Source organism: Trachypithecus francoisi, unplaced genomic scaffold, assembly GCF_009764315.1.
Source record: "Trachypithecus francoisi isolate TF-2019V2 unplaced genomic scaffold, Tfra_2.0 Lachesis_group4, whole genome shotgun sequence".
NCBI classification, from domain to species: Eukaryota; Metazoa; Chordata; class Mammalia; order Primates; family Cercopithecidae; genus Trachypithecus; species Trachypithecus francoisi.
In genome coordinates this window covers 1,926,652-1,947,736 of record NW_022681469.1, presented here as the reverse complement: position 1 = coordinate 1,947,736, position 21,085 = coordinate 1,926,652, and the positions used below count along the sequence as shown (strand labels likewise).

Below are 21,085 nucleotides of genomic sequence, written 5' to 3'. Positions count from 1 at the left end.
TGATCTTGAGTAGTGGGGAAATAACTTTCTGTGTTCGTTTCAGAAATATTTTAGGATATACTGGTTAAGAATGAAATAAGAAGGTGATGTGTGTGATAAGGAATGAGAATTCACTCCTGTGGGTTTTTTTTTTCCCCCTGTCTGTACTGTTTTTATTTTTGCTTTTTTTTGTTGTTTGAGACCCAGTCTAGGCTGGAGTGCAGCAGGATCTTGGCTCAGTGCAACCTCTGCCTCCCAGGCTCAAGCAATTCTTGTGCCTCAGCCTTCTTTCTGAGTAGCTAGGATTACAGATGTGCACCACCACACCCAGGTAGTTTTTTTTTTTTTTTTTCGACAGAGTCTTGCTCTGTTGCTCAGGCAGGAGTGCAGTGGCACTGTCTTGGCTCGCTGCAACCTCTGCCCCTCAGGTTCAAGCAGTTCGCCTGCCTCAGCCTGCTGAGTAGCTGGGACTGCAGGCGTTTGCTACCATGCCTGGCTAATTTTTGTATTTTTAGTAGAGAAGTGGGTTTGCCATGTTGGCCAGGCTGGTCTTGAACTCCTGACCTCAGATGATCTGTGCACCTCGGTCCCCCAAAGTGCTGGGATTACAGGCGTGAGCCGCCTCACCTGGCCTCAGATGAATTTAGAAACCACTAATTTTTTTTTTTTTTTGAGATGGAGTCTTGCTTTGTTGCCCAGGCTGGAGTGCAGTGGTGCGATCTCGGCTCACTGCAAACTTTCCTGGGTTCAAGCAGTTCTCCTGCCTCACCTGGAACTACAGGCGGCACCACGCCCGACTGGATTTTGTATTTTTAGTAGAGTCGGGGTTTCACCATGTTGACCATGCTGTTCTCCAACTCCTGACCTCAGGTGATGCACCTGCCTTGGCTTCCAAAAGTGCTGGGATTATATGCATGAGCTACGCACACCTAATCTTTATGTGACATGTTTTTTAAAAGTCCTAAACTTAGAGGTCATTAAATTTATTTGAGAAGGTTATTTTTGATCAATGGTGATTAGGCTGATTCTTTTTGTGGTTCTAATAAAGACATTTTTCGTTTTTTTTGAACTTGATTTAGGTGTATTACTTTTGGAAATTGCAGAAATTAACAAAGCTAGTTTTCCTAAGAAATATTTTTTCTTAATTTCTTAATTGAAAAGTTTTCTGTAGCTTTCTTAATAGACAGTAGGATCTAGTTACTAGAATATTTTTTTTTTTTTTTTTTTGAGGCGGAGTCTCGCTCTGTCCCCGGACTGGAGTGCAGTGGCCAGATCTCAGCTCACGGCAAGCTCCGCCTCCGGGTTTACGCCATTCTCCTGCCTCAGCCTCCCGAGTAGCTGGGGCTACAGGCGCCCGCCACGTCGCCCGGCTAGTTTTTGTATTTTTAGTAGAGACGGGGTTTCACTGTGTTAGCCAGGATGGTCTCGATCTCCTGACCTCGTGATCCGCCCGTCTCGGCCTCCCAAAGTGCTGGGATTACAGGCTTGAGCCACCGCGCCCGGCCTAGTTACTAGAATATTAAAGAAGTGTCATAATTGCTATTAGAAATGTTAATTATGGGCTGGGCACAGTGGCTCACGCCTGTAATCCCAGTACTTTGGGAGGCCAAGGTGGTTGGATCACAAGGTCAGGAGTTTGAGACCAGCCTGGCTAGCATGGTGAAACCCCATCTGTCCTAAAACAATACAAAAATTGGCCGGGTATGGTGGCACGCACCTATAGTCCCAGCTATTCCGGAGGCTGAGGCAGGAGAATTGCTTGAACCTGGGAAGTGGAGGTTGCAGTGAGCTGAGATTGCGCTGCTGTACTGCGACAGAGCGAGACTCCATCTCAAAAAAAAAAAAAAAAAAGAAATGTTAATTTTGTAGTTAAAGAATGTGTTCCTACTCTACCCAAATTCTTTTCCAGCCTGAAGTGTTTTGTGTTTTATCTTTTATTTAAAAAATTTTTATTCTTTTTGTGACAGGGTCTTGCTGTGTTATGTAGGCTGGTGGGCATTGGTGCGTTCACGTCTCATTAGCATCGATCGCCTGTGCTCAAGTGATTTTCCTGCCTCAGCTGACCCCAGTAGTTGGGACTACAGGTGCACACTACCACACCCTACTGAGTTTTTATGTTTTATAGAGACAGGGTCTTGCTGTGTTACTCAGCCTGGTCTTGAACTCCTGAGCTCAAATGATCCTCCTCCTGCTTCAGCCTCCCAAAGTGTTAGGATTACAGGCATGAGCTACTGTACCCAGCTGTGATTTCTTTTAAAATGCTACTTTACAGCACTGTCATTTTTTTTTTTTTTTTTTTTTTTTTTTTTTTTTTGAGACGGAGTCTCGCTCTGTCGCCCGGACTGGAGTGCAGTGGCCAGATCTCAGCTCACTGCAAGCTCTGCCTCCTGGGTTTACGCCATTCTCCTGCCTCAGCCTCCCGAGTAGCTGGGACTACAGGCGCCCGCCACCTCGCCTGGCTAGTTTTTTTGTATTTTTGGTAGAGACGGGGTTTCAGCGTATTAGCCAGGATGGTCTCGATCTCCTGACCTCGTGATCCGCCCGTCTCGGCCTCCCAAAGTGCTGGGATTACAGGCTTGAGCCACCGTGCCCGGCCAGCACTGTCATTTTTGTTTTATCATTTTTAACTTTAAAGTTTTTATTTTATTTTAATTTATTTATTTTATTTTTTTAGGTGACGTTTCGCCCTTGTTGCCCAGGCTAGAGTGCAATGGAGTGATCTCGGCTCACTGCAACCTCTGCCTTCCAGGTTCAAGTGATTCTCCTGGTCAGCCTCCCAAGTAACTGGGATTACAGGCGCCTGCCACCACACCCGGCTAATTTTTGTATTTTTTGTAGAGATAGGGTTTCCCCATATTGTCCAGACTGGTCTTGAACTCCTGACCTCAAGTGATCCACCCGCCTCAGCCTCCCCAAGTGCTGAGATTACAGGCGTGAGCCGCCGTGCCTGGCTTAAAAATTTTTATTTTACTTTTTGTATATTTTGTTTTTTTCCGAGACAGGCCCTTGCTCTCTCTCTTGTCCAAGTTAGAGTGCAGTGACAGGACATGGCTCACAGCATCCTTGGTCTCTTGCGCTCAAGTGATACTCCCACTTCAGCCTCCTGCGTAGCTGGGAGTACAGGTGTGTGCCACCCCAGTCAGCTAATTTTTTAAATCTTTTTGTAGAGATGGTGTCTTACTGTGTTGCCCAGGCTGGTCTCAAGCTCTTGGGCTTAAGTGATCCTTCTGCACATTTCTAGGGTTGTCTAACTTGTGTCATTGCTGTCTAGAAGCTTTTTAGTGTGATGTAATCGCACTTGTCTGTTTTGGCTTTTGTTTCCTCTGCTTTTAGGGGGTCATATCCAGAAAAAGACTGCTGAGGGGCCAAATTTTACATTGTGTTTAATTTTAATGACTTCAGATTTAAATAGCTGCATTTGGAGTCTTTTGAGCAGCACCGTTTTAAAAAGGTTTTTGCCAAGTGGGGTTCTAGTGGACACATGCTTGTAGGGCTCTGATGTGAGTGATCTGCTGTAGAGATTACTTCCTTTGATGTAGTGTATTATTTTAAAATGCAGGTGATGCACTGGTTTCTCAGTGAGGGAAGCTGGTTTTTACTGGCTGAGCTGCTGTAGGGTGGAGGGCTGGAGTCCAGGCTCTCGCTGGGCAGGGAAGGCGGCTTGAGTGTGTCTTCCAGGCCTCCTGAGGGCCCATGTATTTCTGGTATCACCTGTTTTCTGTAATGTGCATTGAACATATGGGCCAGGAGAAGAGGGAAGTAGAGGAGATACCTGCAGTGCTGGGCAGGCCACAAGGATGCTGGGCCAACCTTAGGAGGGAGATGAAGGCCACTTAAAATGTTTTATTGCCACAAATGGTGTCTTTTAGGAAATAAATCCACGTGTTTTAACACTTAAATGATATTAGGCTACTCCGGGCACACTGCCTATGGGGTAGCCCTGCTTTGCAAGGAGCAGTAAAAAAAAAAAAAAAAAAAAAATCGTGTTAAAGATTCAACTTGTAGTTTCTCTGTGACTAGGGAAATAGTCCAAGTATGAATCAATTAATACTAATTGGTACCTAGCTGTGTATCTTGATTAGGCAACTTTTTGCTTAAAATTGTTTCGGAATGCAGTAGTATTTCTACAACTTCAGGCTGCTTTATTATCTAATACACAGTTGGATGTTTTAATATATAGTTTTATCAGTTTTTTATTTAAACACTGTTTTTGAGAGGTCTGAGGGAAAAAAAGATAGTGTTACCAGAAATACTGACTTCTATAGGGAAATACTGATAGAAATGTATAGGTAGTCTTGAAGCTCTAAGGTTAATAAAAAAATGTGAATGCAGGTAACCTTTCATGGAGTTTGTCAAATTTTAAATTGTCTTACATCAGTGATTACTCTGAAGCAGTAAGGAGTGAATTAGCTTGCAGCGAACACTGGTGATTGTTGCAGCATCAGCACTTCAGCCAGCTCTGCAGGTTTCCTTGGAGATACACATGGAGCTTTCTTTCTAGACCTTCAGCTCTTTTCATTTTGTTGTTTCTGTAATGCGTGTTTGTCTTTATATTCCAAATTTGTTAGTCTTACTGGCATTTGATGAAAAATAAAAAGGTAATTTTGAGATTCAAGTACTGGTGGGAGAATGTCCCAAAGCCTTGAGCATTGAGCTTGTGTACATTGACAGCATAGTGTCATGATAGAGGCTAGCATGAGTTCTGGAGCCAAACTTGGATTCTTACTGTTTTTAAAGGTGCGGTGTCTTCCGTGTGTTGCCCAGGTCGAGCTCAGACTCCTGGGCTGAAGCCATCCTCCCGCCTCAGCCTTCTGAGTCGCTGGGACTTCAGGTGCACATGACTGTGCTGGGGTCAGACTTGGATTTTGAACTTGCTGGAACATTGACATTTACTTAATTCCTTTGAGCCCCAGTTTCCTTACCTACAAACAGAAACTCACAAAATGGCTGTGATAGAATACGTACCTGTCATAATGCATGACACATGAGTCAGTAACACATTGTTGTCCCAGCTCCTTTCCCCCTTAATCGGCTAATAACTACACCTCAGTGATTTAGTAAACTAATTGAACATCATGTGACTTGATTAGCATGTCATGTTTAAAATTACCTGTTGTCGTTTGGATTATAAGAAGTTTGTTTTTTTGAGATGGAGTCTCGCTCTGTCACCCTGGCTGGAGTGCAGTGGCATGACCTTGCCTTACTGCAACCTCCGCCTCCCGGGCTCGAGTGATTCTTTTGCCTCAGCCTCCTGAGTAGCTGGGATTATAGGCGCACACCACCATGCCCAGCTGATTTTTGTATTTTTAGTAGAGATGGTGTTACGTCATGTTGTTCAGGCTGGTCTCGAACTCTTGACCTCAGGTGATCCACCTACCTCAGCCTCCCAAAGTGTTGGGATTACAGGCATGAGCCACCGTGCCCAGCTTCATTTTATTTTTTTGAGATGGAGTCTCGCTCGGTGGCTCAGGTTGGAGTGCAGTGGCACGATCTTGGCTCACTGCAACCTCTGCCTCCTGGATTCAAGCGATTCCCCTGCCTCAGCCTCCTGAGTATCTGGGATTACAGGTGCCCACCACCTCGTCTGGCTAATTTTTTGTATTTTTAGTAGAGACGGGGTTTTGCCATGTTGGCCAGGCTGGTCTCCAACTCCTGACCTCAAGTGATCCGCCCGTCTTGGCCTCCCAAAGTGCTGGGATTACAGGCGTGAGCCACTGCGCCTAGGCTTATTTTTTAATATTGCTATATTTTAAATAGGAATGGAGATTTCTGGCACCAGTTGTAGCGTTTGTGGATGTGCGTGGAACGCTGTTGGTGAAGTTTTCTTGCCGTGGAGAAGGACCCTAAATAGCTTCCTAAATAGCTCTCCTGTCTGCTGCTTGGTTTCATTCCTGCTGTCATTTCTGATTCCAGCACATCTCATTTGGAGCATCGTATTAACCCTGCCGTCCCGTCATCACTCTCTTAAGTCCATCTCCCTTGTAGTTAGAAATTATCTTTCCAAATACTCTTGTTGACTTCCCACCACTGCTTAATACTTCTACTTACAATGGAAAAGTCCTAATTCCTTAGTTCTAAAATTCTTCAGTTGCGCCTTGTTCTGTCTTGTCCTGACTCCCTCTCCTCCCCCTCCCTCTTAGTCCCAGTCCCGGCACTCTCATACTGACGTTCCACCCTACTAACTTGCTGCGTCACATATGGGCTGTGTGCTGTCGTTATTTTGCCTGAGCATACGCTGTTACTTGTGTGTGGAATACTGTTGCCTCTGTTCTCTGCCTGGGGAGCTTACTCTTGTTTTTCATTTCATCAGTAAAACGTCAGTGTTAATTTTTCCTTTCCTCATGGTCTCCATACCATCTCCCCAGCACTCTGTACATCTTTGTCTTTCAGACGTTTTTTATTTTTTGTGTAGAGGAGGCCTTGCTTACCTGGAATTCCTGGACTGAAGCAATCTTCCAGCCTTGGCCTCTCAGTAGTGGTGGGATTACAGGTGTGAACCCCTGCAACGGCCGCGTGCATATTTGTCTTAATTGTAAATGACTGGTTTGTTTACCTGTCTGTCTTCCACTAAACTTGGTGACTTTTATTATTTCCAAAGCTAGTGTAGTGTGTGTTGTAAATAGTAAGTTTGTGTGATTAAATTCAATCAGAATGACGGTATTCTTTTTAATATTAGGAAGGCTTTGATTGATTGACTAATGGGGCCAGTCTCACTAAAATGAAGCAGTTGGGCAAGCTGTGACCCTCCCTTCCCTTGAGAGTGTCACCTGCCCAAAGGTAATGGGAAGGCAGGACAGTGACCCCAGGTTAAAAAAGACTAGGGGACTTAGCAGAGTTTTTTTATTGCTATTTTTTTTTTTTTTTGAGTCAGAGTCTTGCTCTGTCACCCAGGTTGGAGTGCAGTGGTAACATCACGGCTCACTGCAGCCTAGACTTCCCAGGCTCAAGCCGGCCTCCCACCTCAGCCTCCAGAGTAGCTGGGACCATACGCATGTGCCATCATGCCTGGCTAATTATTTGATTTTTTGAGACGGAGTCTCTCTGTCACCCAGGTTGGAGTGCAATGGTGCGATCTCAGCTTACCGCATCCTCTGCCTCCCGAGTTCAAGCAATTCTCGTGCCTCAGCCTCCTGAGTAGCTGGAATTGCAGGCACACGCCACCACACCCAGCTAATTTTTGTGTTTTTAGTAGGGAGCGTTTCACCGTGTTGGCCAGGCTGGTTTCGAACTCCTGGCCTCAGGTGATCTGTCTGCCTCGGCCTCCCAAAGTGCCGGGATTTCAGTCGTGAGCCACCGCGCCTGGGCAACGCCCGGCTAATTATTTTATTTTTAGTAGACTCAGAATCTCCCTTTGTTGTCCAGGCTGGTCTTGAGCTCCTTAACTCCAGCGTTCCCCCTTCCTCTGTCCCCGGAACACTGGGATTACAGGCATGAACCATTGCACCCTGCCCGAATTTTACTGTTAATTGTAGCATCCTGGTCCATATTCCTGTCCTGATTAGAAAGAGGGCTGTGGGTCTTGGTGTCCTTTGTTGGTGACAGTTGGACTGTCCCTGGAGTATCTGTGTTGTATTGGGGGCACTAAGACATTACAACATTGGAGCTTGCTCTGAGGGGAGGGAGCAGATAGGTCAGGGTTTCTCAGGAGGAGCTGTAAAGAATTTTAAGGGTATATTTGCCTAGAGACAGAAAAACTTGCCAGGATAAAGCACCCAAATATCCAAAGGCAACTATCTGGAAGAAAAATTGAACCTGCATAGCATAATTTGAACAAAGACCAAAGGGTGAAAATTCCTCAGAGACCCCCACTACCCATCATAAGGAAGAATTCCTGTAGTAAACACTAAAATTCAGGGGTTGACTTTGAAGATAATGAGTTCCAGTCACTGGCGTTTGTTCCGACAGAGAAAGGTCGCACTAATTAGTGGTTGTTGAAGTGCGGATGCCTTATGAGTCAGAGCTTGAACTTGGTGATATAAAGGTCCTTTTATTTAATAGGAATTTGAGGAAGACGCCCAATATGGCACTTTTCTCGAAGTACTTGGAGACAACAACCTTTTTTTTTTTTGAGACGGAGTCTCGCTCTGTCGCCCAGGCTGGAGTGCAGTGGCCAGATCTCAGCTCACTGCAAGCTCCGCCTCCCGGGTTTACACCATTCTCCTGCCTCAGCCTCCCGAGTAGCTGGGACTACAGGCGCCTGTCACCTCGCCTGGTTAATTTTTTGTATTTTTAGTAGAGATGGGGTTTCACTGTGTTAGCCAGGATGTCCTGACGTAGTGATCCGCCCGTCTCAAAGTGCTGGGATTACAGGCTTGAGCTACTGTGTCCAGCGTTTTTTTTTTTTTTTTTTTTGAGACAGAGTTTTGCTCTTGTTTCCCAGGCTGGAGTACGATGGTGCAATCTCGGCTCACCACAACCTCCGCCTCCTGGGTTCAAGTGATTCTCCTGCTTCAGTCTCCTGAGTAGCTGGGATTATAGGAATGCGCCACTCTGCCTAGTTAATTTTGCATTTTTAGTAGAGACAGTTTTGCCATATTGATCAGGCTGGTCTCGAACTCTCTACCTCGGGTGATCCGTCCGCCTGAGCCTGAGCCACCATACTTGTGCTGTCTTTTAATACTGTCTCACTGTTTTTGTTCTGAGTCTTTGAAAAGAATGTTAAAGGTCAATAGTAGTTGGAAGAATTAAGCCTGACATTCTCGCAACTCATGCTTTTACCTTTATTAAAAAACTGTCGTGGGCCTGGCACAGCGGCTCACGCCTGTAATCCGAGCACTTTGGGAGGCTGAGGCAGGCAGATCACAAGGTCAGGATATCAAGACCATCCTGGCTAGCATGGTGAAACCCTGTCTCTACTAAAAATACAAAAAAAAATTAGCCAGGTGTGGTGGTGGGCGCCTGTAGTCCCAGCTACTCAGGAGGCTGAGGCAGGAGAATGAATGGTGTGAACCCGGGAGGCGGAGCTTGCAGTGAGCACTCCAGCCTGGGCCACAGAGCAAGACTCCGTCTCAAAAAAAAAAAAATTGTTTGGCTGGGTATGGTGTATCCCTGTAATCCCAGCACTTTGGGAGGCCGAAGTGGACAGATCACCTGAGGTCAGGAGTTTGAAACCAGCCTGGCCAACATGGTGAAACCCTGTGTCTACTTAAAAAAAAAAAAAAAGTCAGCATGTGGTGGCACATGCTTGTAGTTCCAGCTACTTGGGAGGCTGAGGCCGGAGAATTGCTTGAACCCAGGAGGTGGAGGTTTCAGTGAGTCGAGATTGTGCCACCGCGCTCTAGCCTGGGCGTCGGAGAGCGAGACACCGTCTCAAAAACAAACAAACAAACATAACTGTTGTTAATTTAAAATATTTATTGCTTCCCTTGGAGAGCATCATCTGTAAATAACCATAGGAAGTGGTTGTCACCCACTTCACAGGGTGGGGAAGGAACCACAATGAAGGTAGGTAGTTTTCCAAGGAACCACGGCTTATTTACGATAAACACCCGGTTCCACTTCCAAGTTCCTTTGCTGTGAACATTACTGCTTCCCTGTACTCCAAATTGTGGCTCATTCCTGTAATCCCAGCACTTTGGGAGGCCAAGGAGGGCGGATCACGAGGTCAACAGATTGAGACCATCCTGGCCAACATGGTGAAACCCCATCTCTACTAAAAATACAGAAATTAGCTAGGCATGGTGGCAGGCGCCTGTAATCCCAGCTACTCCGGAGGCTGAGACAGGAAAATCGCTTGAACCAGGGAGTTGGAGGTTGCAGTGAGCCTCAATAGCACCACACTACTGTAGCCTGGCAACAGAGTAAGACTCTGTCTTAAAATATATATACATATTTTTTTCTACTCCACGTAAGCCAGGAGTATTTTCAGTATTGCTAAAGGCTTTACTTAATCATGCAGTGTATTTGATCATGAATTACTCTCAGTATTTATTCAGCTGAATGTGGAATGAGGTGGTATGTGGAATGAGGTGGTATGATGATGGGGGTGGGGGTGATTTGGAGCCAAAGTCCTTTGACTGTTCCTGCTGGCTCCCTAGTGAGGGTGTGGCATCTCTGCAGATGAGTTCTCAGAACTGTGCTCAGGCAGCTCTCTGTGTGCTCATCTCTCCTGCCTGCTTTTCTCTTTCCCCCCCACTTCCTCATTGTATGAGACCATCCACTCCGTGTATTACTGGTTCCTTTCTGCTTCATCATAAGCAAGTAGCGCTGAGGATGTTCTCGATGGAGCCCAGGGCTTGCTTCCCTTGGAGAGCATCATCTGTAAATCACCATAGGAAGTGGTTGTCACCCACTTCACAGGGTGGGGAAGGAACCACAATGAAGGTAGGTAGTTTTCCAAGGAACCACGGCTTATTTACGATAAACACCCAGTTCCACTTCCAAGTTCCTTTGCTGTGAACATTACTGCTTCCCTGTACAGGGAAGGCAGGGTGGTAAATGCTTGATTCTTAGTGTTTGCTGGCTTTTTTTTTTTTTTTTTTTGAGATGGAGTCTCACTCCGTCCACCAGGCTGGAGTGCAGTGGCCCGATCTCGGCTCACTGCAAGCTCCGCCTCCTGAGTTCACGCCATTCTCCTGCCTCAGCCTCCCGAGTAGCTGGGACTACAGGCGCCCGCCACCGCGCCCGGCTAATTTTTTGTATTTTTAGTAGAGACGGGGTTTCACCGTGCTCTTTTTTTTTTTTTTTTTGTTGAGACGGAGTCTCGCTGTGTCGCCCAGGCTGGAGTGCAGTGGCCGGATCTCAGCTCACTGCAAGCTCCGCCTCCCGGGTTTACGCCATTCTCTCGCCTCAGCCTCCGAGTAGCTGGGACTACAGGCGCCCGCCATCTCGCCCGGCTAATTTTTTGTATTTTTTAGTAGAGACGGGGTTTCACCGTGTTAGCCAGGATGGTCTCGATCTCCTGACCTCGTGATCCGCCCGTCTCGGCCTCCCAAAGTGCTGGGATTACAGGCTTGAGCCACCGCGCCCGGCCTCACCGTGCTCTTGATCTCCTGACCTTGTGATCCACCCGCCTCGGCCTCCCACAGTGCTGGGATTACAGGCGTGAGCCACCGTGCCCGTCCGCTTGCTGGCTTTTTAGAGTGACATGAACTCAAGAATTTTAAATGTAAGTTTTAAATGCAGTTCAGTCAATTCATTTTGAAGCCCACATTCTCGTTTAGGTCATGGACTTGCTCTATCAGTTTTTTTTTTTTTATTTTTATTTTTATTTTTTTTTGAGATGGAGTCTTGCTCTGTCGCCAGGCTGGAGTGCAGTGGCCGGATCTCAGCTCACTGCAAGCTCCGCCTCCCGGGTTCACGCCATTCTCCTGCCTCAGCCTCCTGAGTAGCTGGGACTACAGGCGCCCGCCACCTCGCCCGGCTAGCTTTTTTTTTTTTGTATTTTTTAGTAGAGAGGGGATTTCACCGTGTTAGCCAGGATGGTCTCGATCTCCTGACCTCGTGATCCGCCTGTCTCGGCCTCCCAAAGTGCTGGGATTACAGGCTTGAGCCACCGCGCCCGGCTTCTTTTTAATTTTTAAAATGTTTTGTAGAGACTCTTTCATCTTGTTGCCAAGGCTGGTCTCGAACTGCTGGGTTCACACAATTTGTCTGCCTTGGGCTCCCAAAGTATTGGGATTACAGGTGTGAGCTACCATGCCCGGTCCAGTTTGGTTTCTGTGTCCTTTTGACATACATTTCGTCTTTTTGAACTTTTTAAACTTTATTTTGAAATAGTTTTAGATTTACAGAGAAGTTGTAAAGATAGTACAGGGATTTTCCTGTATACCCTTCACCCAACTTTCCTTAATCCTTCTGTAACTGTGGTAACTGGTGAATTTCTCAGAAGTAAGCAGTTGACACCACTACAGTACTGTTAAATGTGAACTTTATTCACATTCCACCTGTTTTTCTGCTAATGTCCTTTTCGTGTTCTAGAAACCATCTGAGGAACCCAGATTGTATTTAGTTGTCATTAATTCTTAGTTACAGGTTGTCCCCTTGTTTTTCTTGACCAGGTGTGTGTGTGTGTGTGGTGTGTGTGTGTGTGTGTGTATTTCTGTGTGTGTGTGTGTGTGTGATAAGTTGGGCCTGGTTAGTGCTTTGATGGGAGATAGGGTCTTTTTCTGTTGCCTATGCTGGAATGCCGTGGTGCATTCATGACTCACTGCAGCCTTGATGACCTTCCTGGCTCAAGTGCTCTCCCACCTCAACCTCATGAGTAGTAGCTGGGATGACAGACACATGCCACCATGCACAGCTACTTAAAAATGTCTTTTGTTGCGCAGAGTCTCACTGTGTTTCCCAGGCTGATCTTGAACTCCTGGGCTAAAGCAGTCCTCCTGCCCTGGCCTCCCGAAGTGCTGGAATTATAGAAGTGAGCCACTTCGCCTGGCCTGAGTCTGATTTTGGATAGCTTTTTAAATTTTCTTTATTAATCTAGCATTAGCCAGTATAGTAAAGTTTTATTTCATTTAATTCTGAATTGACCTATCCTTTGTAGCTGGTTTTGTCTGGGGCAGGACCACAGATTGTATCTGTTGTGATAATAATCTACACATTTATTCTTTTTTTTTTTTTTGAGATGGAGTTTCGTTCTTGCTGCCCAGGCTGGAGTGCAATGGTGCGATCTTGGCTCCACCGCAGCCTCCGCCTCCTGGGTTCAAGCGATTCTCCTGCCTCTGCCTCCTGAGTAGCTGGGATTACAGGCATGTGCCACCACGCCCAACTAATTTTGTATTTTTAGTAGAGACAGGGTTTCTTCATGTTGATCAGGCTGGTCTTGAACTCCCGACCTCAGGTGATCCACCCACCTTTGCCTCCCAAGTGCTGGGATTACAGGCTTGAGCCACCGCGCCCGGCTTCTTTTTAATTTTTAAAATGTTTTGTAGAGACTCTTTCATCTTGTTGCCAAGGCTGGTCTCGAACTGCTGGGTTCACACAATTTGTCTGCCTTGGGCTCCCAAAGTATTGGAATTACAGGTGTGAGCTACCATGCCCGGTCCAGTTTGGTTTCTGTGTCCTTTTGACATACATTTCGTCTTTTTGAACTTTTTAAACTTTATTTTGAAATAGTTTTAGATTTACAGAGAAGTTGTAAAGATAGTACAGGGATTTTCCTGTATACCCTTCACCCAACTTTCCTTAATCCTTCTGTAACTGTGGTAACTGGTGAATTTCTCAGAAGTAAGCAGTTGACACCACTACAGTACTGTTAAATGTGAACTTTATTCACATTCCACCTGTTTTTCTGCTAATGTCCTTTTCGTGTTCTAGAAACCATCTGAGGAACCCAGATTGTATTTAGTTGTCATTAATTCTTAGTTACAGGTTGTCCCCTTGTTTTTCTTGACCAGGTGTGTGTGTGTGTGTGTGTGTGTGTGTGTGTGTGTGTATTTCTGTGTGTGTGTGTGTGTGTGATAAGTTGGGCCTGGTTAGTGCTTTGATGGGAGATAGGGTCTTTTTCTGTTGCCTATGCTGGAATGCCGTGGTGCATTCATGACTCACTGCAGCCTTGATGACCTTCCTGGCTCAAGTGCTCTCCCACCTCAACCTCATGAGTAGTAGCTGGGATGACAGACACATGCCACCATGCACAGCTACTTAAAAATGTCTTTTGTTGCGCAGAGTCTCACTGTGTTTCCCAGGCTGATCTTGAACTCCTGGGCTAAAGCAGTCCTCCTGCCCTGGCCTCCCGAAGTGCTGGAATTATAGAAGTGAGCCACTTCGCCTGGCCTGAGTCTGATTTTGGATAGCTTTTTAAATTTTCTTTATTAATCTAGCATTAGCCAGTATAGTAAATTTTTATTTCATTTAATTCTGAATTGACCTATCCTTTGTAGCTGGTTTTGTCTGGGGCAGGACCACAGATTGTATCTGTTGTGATAATAATCTACACATTTATTCTTTTTTTTTTTTTTTTGAGATGGAGTTTCGTTCTTGCTGCCCAGGCTGGAGTGCAATGGTGCGATCTTGGCTCCACCGCAGCCTCCGCCTCCTGGGTTCAAGCGATTCTCCTGCCTCTGCCTCCTGAGTAGCTGGGATTACAGGCATGTGCCACCACGCCCAACTAATTTTGTATTTTTAGTAGAGACAGGGTTTCTTCATGTTGATCAGGCTGGTCTTGAACTCCCGACCTCAGGTGATCCACCCACCTTTGCCTCCCAAAGTGCTGGGATTACAGGTGCGAGCCACCTCATCCAGCTATTCATTTTTAATTTTAATTTAAAAAAAATTTTATTTTCATTTTTTTGGAGACAGGGTCTTACTCTAACCCAAACTGGAGTGCTGCGGCACGATCTCGAACTGGTCTCCCAACTCCTGGGCTGAAGCAGCCCTCCCACTTTGGTCTCACAAAGTGCCAGGATGACAGGTGTGTGCCGTCGTGCCCAGCCAATATCTGCACATTTATAAGCTGACATCTGTGAGAGCAGAGGGCAGGATGAAATTAGAGGCTGTTGTAGGTCAGGGTAAGAGATAATGATGCTGGTGAAGATAAAGAACAGTGAATGAACTTCAGATATTTCAGAGGTAGACTTGGCAGAATTTTGTGATTCATTTGTGTCTGTGTGCTGAGTTGTGATGTTCGTGAAAGTGAACATTTCGCAGGTACCTCAGAGCTTAAGGTAGAATTTACTAGAAAAAGACCAGGTGTGTAGTGGGTGAGGAGGATTAAGAGTTAAATTTTGGTTGTGTTCTATTTGAGATGTCTGCTGGACATCCAAGTGGCTGTGTCAAGTAGTCATCTCTCTATTTGTGTCTGAACTGCCCAGGAGAGCCCTGAGCTTGGAACTTACATTTGGGACTCATTGCTGAGTAAATGATATTTACGTAATGGGAAAGGATGAAAACCCACATGTCGGATGAGAGTTGGCCTTGAGCCTTTAGAGTTCCTGTAGTTTCTTCAGCGGGCCAGTGAAGGGGTGAAAGCTGGTGATGGAAGGCAGATGGAGAGAGAAGTCGGACAAGTAAAGCTGGGAAACGTCTGTGGGTGGTGCTGTGGGTTTTTTACTGACCTTAAATAAGAGCCTCCAGTGGCAGGCAGTGGGGAGCTGCAGCAGAACTGGGGGATGAGTCCATGCAAGGGAGTGCAGAAGCTACAGGTAAGCAGTGCAGGACGGTGGCAGAGGTGAGGGCATCCACTCCTGGGGGTGGCTGTCATTACTGCCTTGACGCTTTCCTTGTAGGGTAGCCTTCATTTAGTAAGGACACTAGCCATTTGATGGAGTGCTGGGAATACTGGATGCCGTTAGTGGATGCTGCACTACATGTCAGAGCAGGCTTTCAGTGAGTGTTTTTGGTGATGAAGTAAATCACAGCATTCCCCAGCTGGCCCTGCAGCCCTCGCCCACACCCACGTTTTCACCTCTATGCTCGCTGCCTCGGGGGGTGTCTTCCTCCCATTCCCACCACCACATGCACAAACACAGGCACACAAGTGTAAATAGAGGATGAGCTGTTTGGACTTGCGAGAGCACGTGTGCTTGGTGTGTGGCACATTGAATGGCCTCTTGCTATATATAGTGCTCAGGAGGATCCAGATGTCTGGCATGGGAAGATTGGTACTAAGATTTCTGCTCCTGTTCTGTTAGTGAGAGTGGATTAGCAGCTTCCCCGTTTCTGCTAGGTACTGCTGCTGGCATCACTGCCAAAACGCCACCTCAGATCCTTGGCAGCAAACTGAAGCTCGAGTGAAAATAACCTCACGTAGTCAGTCAGCCAAGGGAGTGAGAGAGATGTGAAGAAATGCTGTCTTTCCTGCTGCTTGTTGGCTGCTCTGCTTTGTGTGCTGTGACTGATGGGCAGGTTTTTAGTTACTAAAAAAAGATTGCGGTGTTCTTGCTTACAGGAATTGACTCCTGTCTTTTCTCTAGAGACTGGTCGGACTGGTGTGGTTTGAATCCTGTATGTTGCCATGTCATTCTAACTACCAGGGAGGAAATCTTTCATAATTGGGTGTTCCTTACCTTGTAACTTATTACATAAAAAAGTCCCTAAAATGTTATATTAAATATTTCCAAATGGAGTGGAAAGAACTGTATGGTGGTATACCCTTAGGCACCTTCTCCAATTAATATTTTATCTTTGTTTTATTATGTGTCCAGCAAAGCTGATAATGCTAAGTTGGAATAATTATAAGAAAATAGGAACCATACAAGTTTTTTTCTAAGTTGTAATTTTAAAAATACTGGGAACAAATGTACTTAAGAAAAAGAACATTTTGATACTCTAAATTCTGTATTTGTAGTTGACATTTTAAACTTAACACCTGGAATCTTTGCTCTCATGTATTTGAAGATGTACATTCCTTTCTAAGTTTGATGTTAGTCATTCCATCGAATTGATAATGCAGTTTATATACATCTAGATAGATCCTGATTTCCATTATAGTTTTTTGTTTTTTGATTAAAGGACTTCCATAAAAACAAGAGTGTTAGGTACAGCTGTGGTGGCTCGTGCCTGCAGTCCCAGCACTTGGGGAGGCTGAGGTGGGAGGAATCCTTGAGCCCAGGAGTTTGAGACCAAGACCAGCAACAAAGCGAGACTCTGTCTCAATTAAAAAACAAAAACAAAAAAACCCAAGAGTTTAAGTGTCCACAGATATTTCTTTGTGGTTTCGTGATAATTTTTTTTCTTTTTCTTTTTCCTTCTTGCTTTTTTTTTTTTTTTTTTTTTTTTGAGACAGTCTTGCTCTGTTGCCCAGGCTGGAGTGTGGTGGCACGATCTCAGCTCACTGCAGCCTCCGCCTCCTGGGTTCAAGTGATCCTGCCTCTGCCTCCTGAATAGCTGGGACTACAAATGTGCACCGTGACGCCGACTAATTTTTGTGTTTTTAGCAGAGATGGGGTTTCACCATGTTGGCCAGGCTGATCTCGAACTCCTGACCTCAAGTGATCCACCTCAACCTCCCAAAATGCTGGGGTTACAGGTGTGAGCCATTGCACCCGGCCTTTTTTTTTGTTTTGTTTTGTTTTTTGAGACGGAGTCTCCCTGTGTTGCCCGGGCTGGAGTGCAGTGGTGCGATTTTGGCTCACTGCAACCTCCACTTCCCGGGTTCAAGAGATTCTCCTGCCTCAGCCTCCCAAATAGCTGGGACTACAGGCATGTGCCACCACACCCGGCTAATTTTTGTGTTTTTAGTAGAGACGGAGTTTCACCATGTTGGTTGGCCTAGATGGTCTCCATCTCCTGACCCTGTGATCCACCCGCCTTGGCCTCTCAAAGTGCTGGGATTAGGGATGCGAATTGCCGCGTCAGGCTATGCAGATTCTTGATTGTTGATTTAACAGAGTAGGTTAGCCAGTGAAATATAAAGATGTAAATTGGTTAAGAAACATCATGTCTTAAAGCAGCAGTGTGTATGTAGTTCCTCCTTGTGGGACCAGAGGCTGCATCCTCCTTTAGAGCTGGCAGGAGCAGAATGGGTTTCGTTGAACATTTTACTGCCCGGAGAAGTAACAAGGTTGAACCACGTAATCCATAGGGGAACTTAGGGAACGAATCTCTGCTGCTGGTTTTCTTTCCACCTTCTAATCGGTAGTGATACCATCTAATTCGTGTGGTCAACAGGGCAGTATTGTATTTGTTTGGTAGAGGAATGGATGGGAGCTTGGAACCAGAGGGTGAAGTTACACTAACCACTGTGTACTCAAAGGTCTTTCTCTCTTGGGAGATATGTGGGAGGGCTTTTACTGTTCCCTTGTGTGGGTGACAGAATGGTGGAAGGATGGCTTTCTGTTGTTCCCATGTGAAGTTGGTTCGGGGCAGGGACAACGTGTTTGTCCTTGGAGCCCCACGGTCTTCCCCAACGCCTGGCATAGGAATGCTTTGAATGAAAGAGGTAACTGATGTTCCCTGAGCACAGACCGTTCCCTGAGCACAGACCGTGTCTAGGAACACAAGACAGACTCTGTCAGCTAGTGGTCAAGTGGCATGGAGTCTCTGCCTCAGAGTCACCTGTTGTTTTTATTTAGTTTAGGCTATTATTAGGCTATTTCAGAGCTTTTTTCCCCATCTCTAGAAGGGTCTTAGGGCATGAATCTGGGAGCCAGTTCCCAGACAAAGTCTTGGCCCAGCAGGCTAGTGGTTAGCTGTAGAAGAGTCTTAGGGCAGGGTGTGAATCTGGGAACCAGTTCCCAGACAAGGTCTTGGCCCAGCCAGGCTACTGGTTAGCTCTAGTGGAAGTTCCCTCTGTAGGCCAGTAGGTGCTAAGGTGACACCATCTCTTCCTCCCTCTCCAGACCCATCCCACCGTGACTTGCCTATCCCCAGCATCCTCATCACTGACCACCTGTTTTTACTTGCAGGACCCATTCCAACAATCTCTTAAAACATGGTGGATTACTATGAAGTTCTAGGCGTGCAGAGACATGCCTCACCCGAGGATATTAAGAAAGCGTAAGTAATTTTATTTCTGAGATAATGCATCTGCACAGTGGTACATTGGTAATTGAGTAGTGTAACTTTTTCTGTTGCCTATGAAAACGACTTTTAGTGTAGTATACCAGTCTTTGAATGCCATGTAGTTTAATTTGACAGAGCAGTTAACAAGGAGCATTTGCAGTCTAGGTCTGGGCATTGCTCTTCGTTAATCACTTGGTTTATATCTGAAGTCGATGAAAAAGTTACCAAGGATGTGAAATAATCCCAAACATCTTTTACTTTGGACTTTGAAGATGGAGCTGACTTGGCACTCTTGAGTGCCCTTTTGCAAGGCAGGGGCCCAGAGTAGGTAGCACTCGGATTTTCCAGGTGTGATTGTTGGGCTCCAGCCTCTGCCATTGGAGTCCCTTCCAATTCATATGAAAGTTTGAGAACTGCACCACTGCCTGTTGCACCTACATCTGTGTGACCAGGGCCTGGCCAATGTGAGGAGGGCAGTTCCAGCCATAGAAGGCTCTCACAGTAACCTCAGTCTGTTTAATTAATGAAGTGCTAACTGTGAATGTAGAGTGTACAGCAGAGACATCATGAGACAGATTGTTAGATTTTAACATAGCTAGAGAGCAGTTAGCCTGGAATAGTTAGTATAATAAAAAAAAAAAAATGCAAAAAAAGAGAAAGTCTGATCTACTAAAAACCACAACACAGGACTCTGGGCTGTTGTCCAGTCAGGACAACCCACATCTCTCTTGGTGTGTACTCTCAATAAACTCTCTGCTCTATTAGCTTAAAAAAAAAAATTAATAAATAATGAAGTTTATACTGCTAGACTTAGTGGGCCTGAAGATAGAATTAACTTTGTTTTTGGGCCAAATAGTTCATTTTGATTAATTTTTAAATTTTAATGGAAAAATAAAGAGAGTCTCACTATGTTGCTTAGGCTGGTCTCAAACTCCTGGGCTCAAGTGATCCTCTCGCCTTGGCCTCCCAGATTGCTGCAATTATAGATGTGAGCCACTGTGCGTAGCTGAGATAGGTCATTTTAAAATGCTAAATTACGGCCAGGCAAGTGGCTCACACCTCTAATCCCAGTACTTCGAGAGGTCTAGGTGGGAGGGTCAGTCTCAAGCCCAGGGGTTTGAGACCAGCCTGGGCAACAAAATGAGATACTGTCTTGACCAAAAAAAAAAAAAGGTGTGGTGGCATATGCCTGTAGTCCCAGCTGCTCCAGAGGCTGAGGCAGGACAGTTGCTTGAACCCAGGAGGTTGAGGCTGCAATGAGCCATGTTCGTGCCGCTGCACTCCAGCTTGGGCAACCGAGCCGAGACCCTGTCTCTCAAAAAAAAAAAAAAAAAAAAAAAGCCAAGTCAGGATGACCGCTGTTGGGCAGAGCTGACGTTGCCTGCAGATTATTTGAAACCTCTGCCAAGGAACCTGGTAGAAGCAGCCCACTGAGGAGGGGTCAGGCAGGCCCTGATGTTGTCACCAATGGAGTGAGGTTTCCCACACTGAGGAAGCCTGTGCTGTACACTTGAGGCCCACACGGTTCTTATCAATAGTGTTCACAGCTTGACAGATTATAGAACGAAGACAGAAATACTTTGCTCTTCTTGAATAAGTTAATGGATGTATTAGTCTGTGTGTATGCTACTGATAAAGACATACCCAAGACTGGGAAGAAAAGGAGGTTTAATTTGACTTAATAGTTCCACATGGCTGGGGAGGTCTTACAAACATGGCGGAGGGCGAAAGGCACTTCTTACATGGTGGCAGCAGGAGAACGCGGAAGAAGCAAAAGCGGAAACCCCTTGTAAACTCATCAGGTCTTGTGAGGCTTATTCACTGTCATGAGAATAGCACGGGAAAGACCAGTCCCCCTGATTCAGTTACCTCCCCTGGGTCCCTCTCACAACACCTGGGAGTTCTGGGAGATAAAACTCAAGTTGAGATTTGGGTGGGGATACAGCCAAACCTTACCAGTGGATAAGCATGTAATATGTGTACAGTACTTTCAGTAATGATGGAACTTACATACCTTTATGATAGAGGTCATTAGAGAGTAGATTCGTTTTAGTTATTTGTGAGAACATACAAGTTGCTGAGTGTCTTTTGCATGATGTTGAAGTAGGAATTTAGAACAGGCTGTTAACCTTTAAAAGCAATGAGATTTCCTGCACTCCTGAGGGTACAGTTGTATAAATGCTGACTTTTAAAAATGAAAAGAATGATAGCTATGGGGTGCATGCTGTTAGAACAGTCTACCTTGTGTATCCTTGGCTTTGTGTGTGTTGATAGTTTTTGTTTGAGAACTTAAAAGGTCTGTGGCTGCCAGCTATTCTGCATCTCTCCTGAGATACCAGACTCTTCCTGTGTTTGAATCACACACCATGGGCCTTCCTTCCTTGGTGCTGAAGTACTGGTGTGCAGGTCCAACAGATCTGAAGGTCAACATTCAAAGTCATTTGACACTCTTTACACTTGCATGTCATATGTTGTATTACACCTTGATTTTTAAATATTTTAGTAGGTGTATGACTGGGGCATACACAGTTGAATCTTGTCCTGCATTCTCATCTGTTACCAAGTTTTCATATGAACACTAGATAGTAGGTAGTACTGCACACTAATCATTTTTTCTCTTTTGTGTTTTGTATGGTCTGTTATTTTTGAGGATTTCTGGCACATTTAGGGTTATTTGATCCACTGCTACATGTTTATTTAGGTCCACAGTGACGTAAATTAC

At 45.5% G+C, this 21,085-nt stretch overlaps 1 protein-coding gene across 5 annotated transcripts in view; it reads left to right on the top strand.

Moving 5' to 3' along the window:
* The window catches only part of DNAJB6 (DnaJ heat shock protein family (Hsp40) member B6), an 86,837-nt gene that overhangs the window by 5,496 nt on the left and 60,256 nt on the right, over positions 1–21,085 (top strand). For all 5 annotated transcript variants that reach the window (XM_033193807.1, XM_033193808.1, XM_033193806.1 and 2 more), the window contains exon 2: positions 18,267–18,357. In XM_033193807.1, coding sequence (XP_033049698.1) covers positions 18,293–18,357 — 65 coding nt within the window. In that variant the 5' untranslated portion in view covers positions 18,267–18,292. The remainder of the gene's footprint in view (positions 1–18,266; positions 18,358–21,085) is intronic.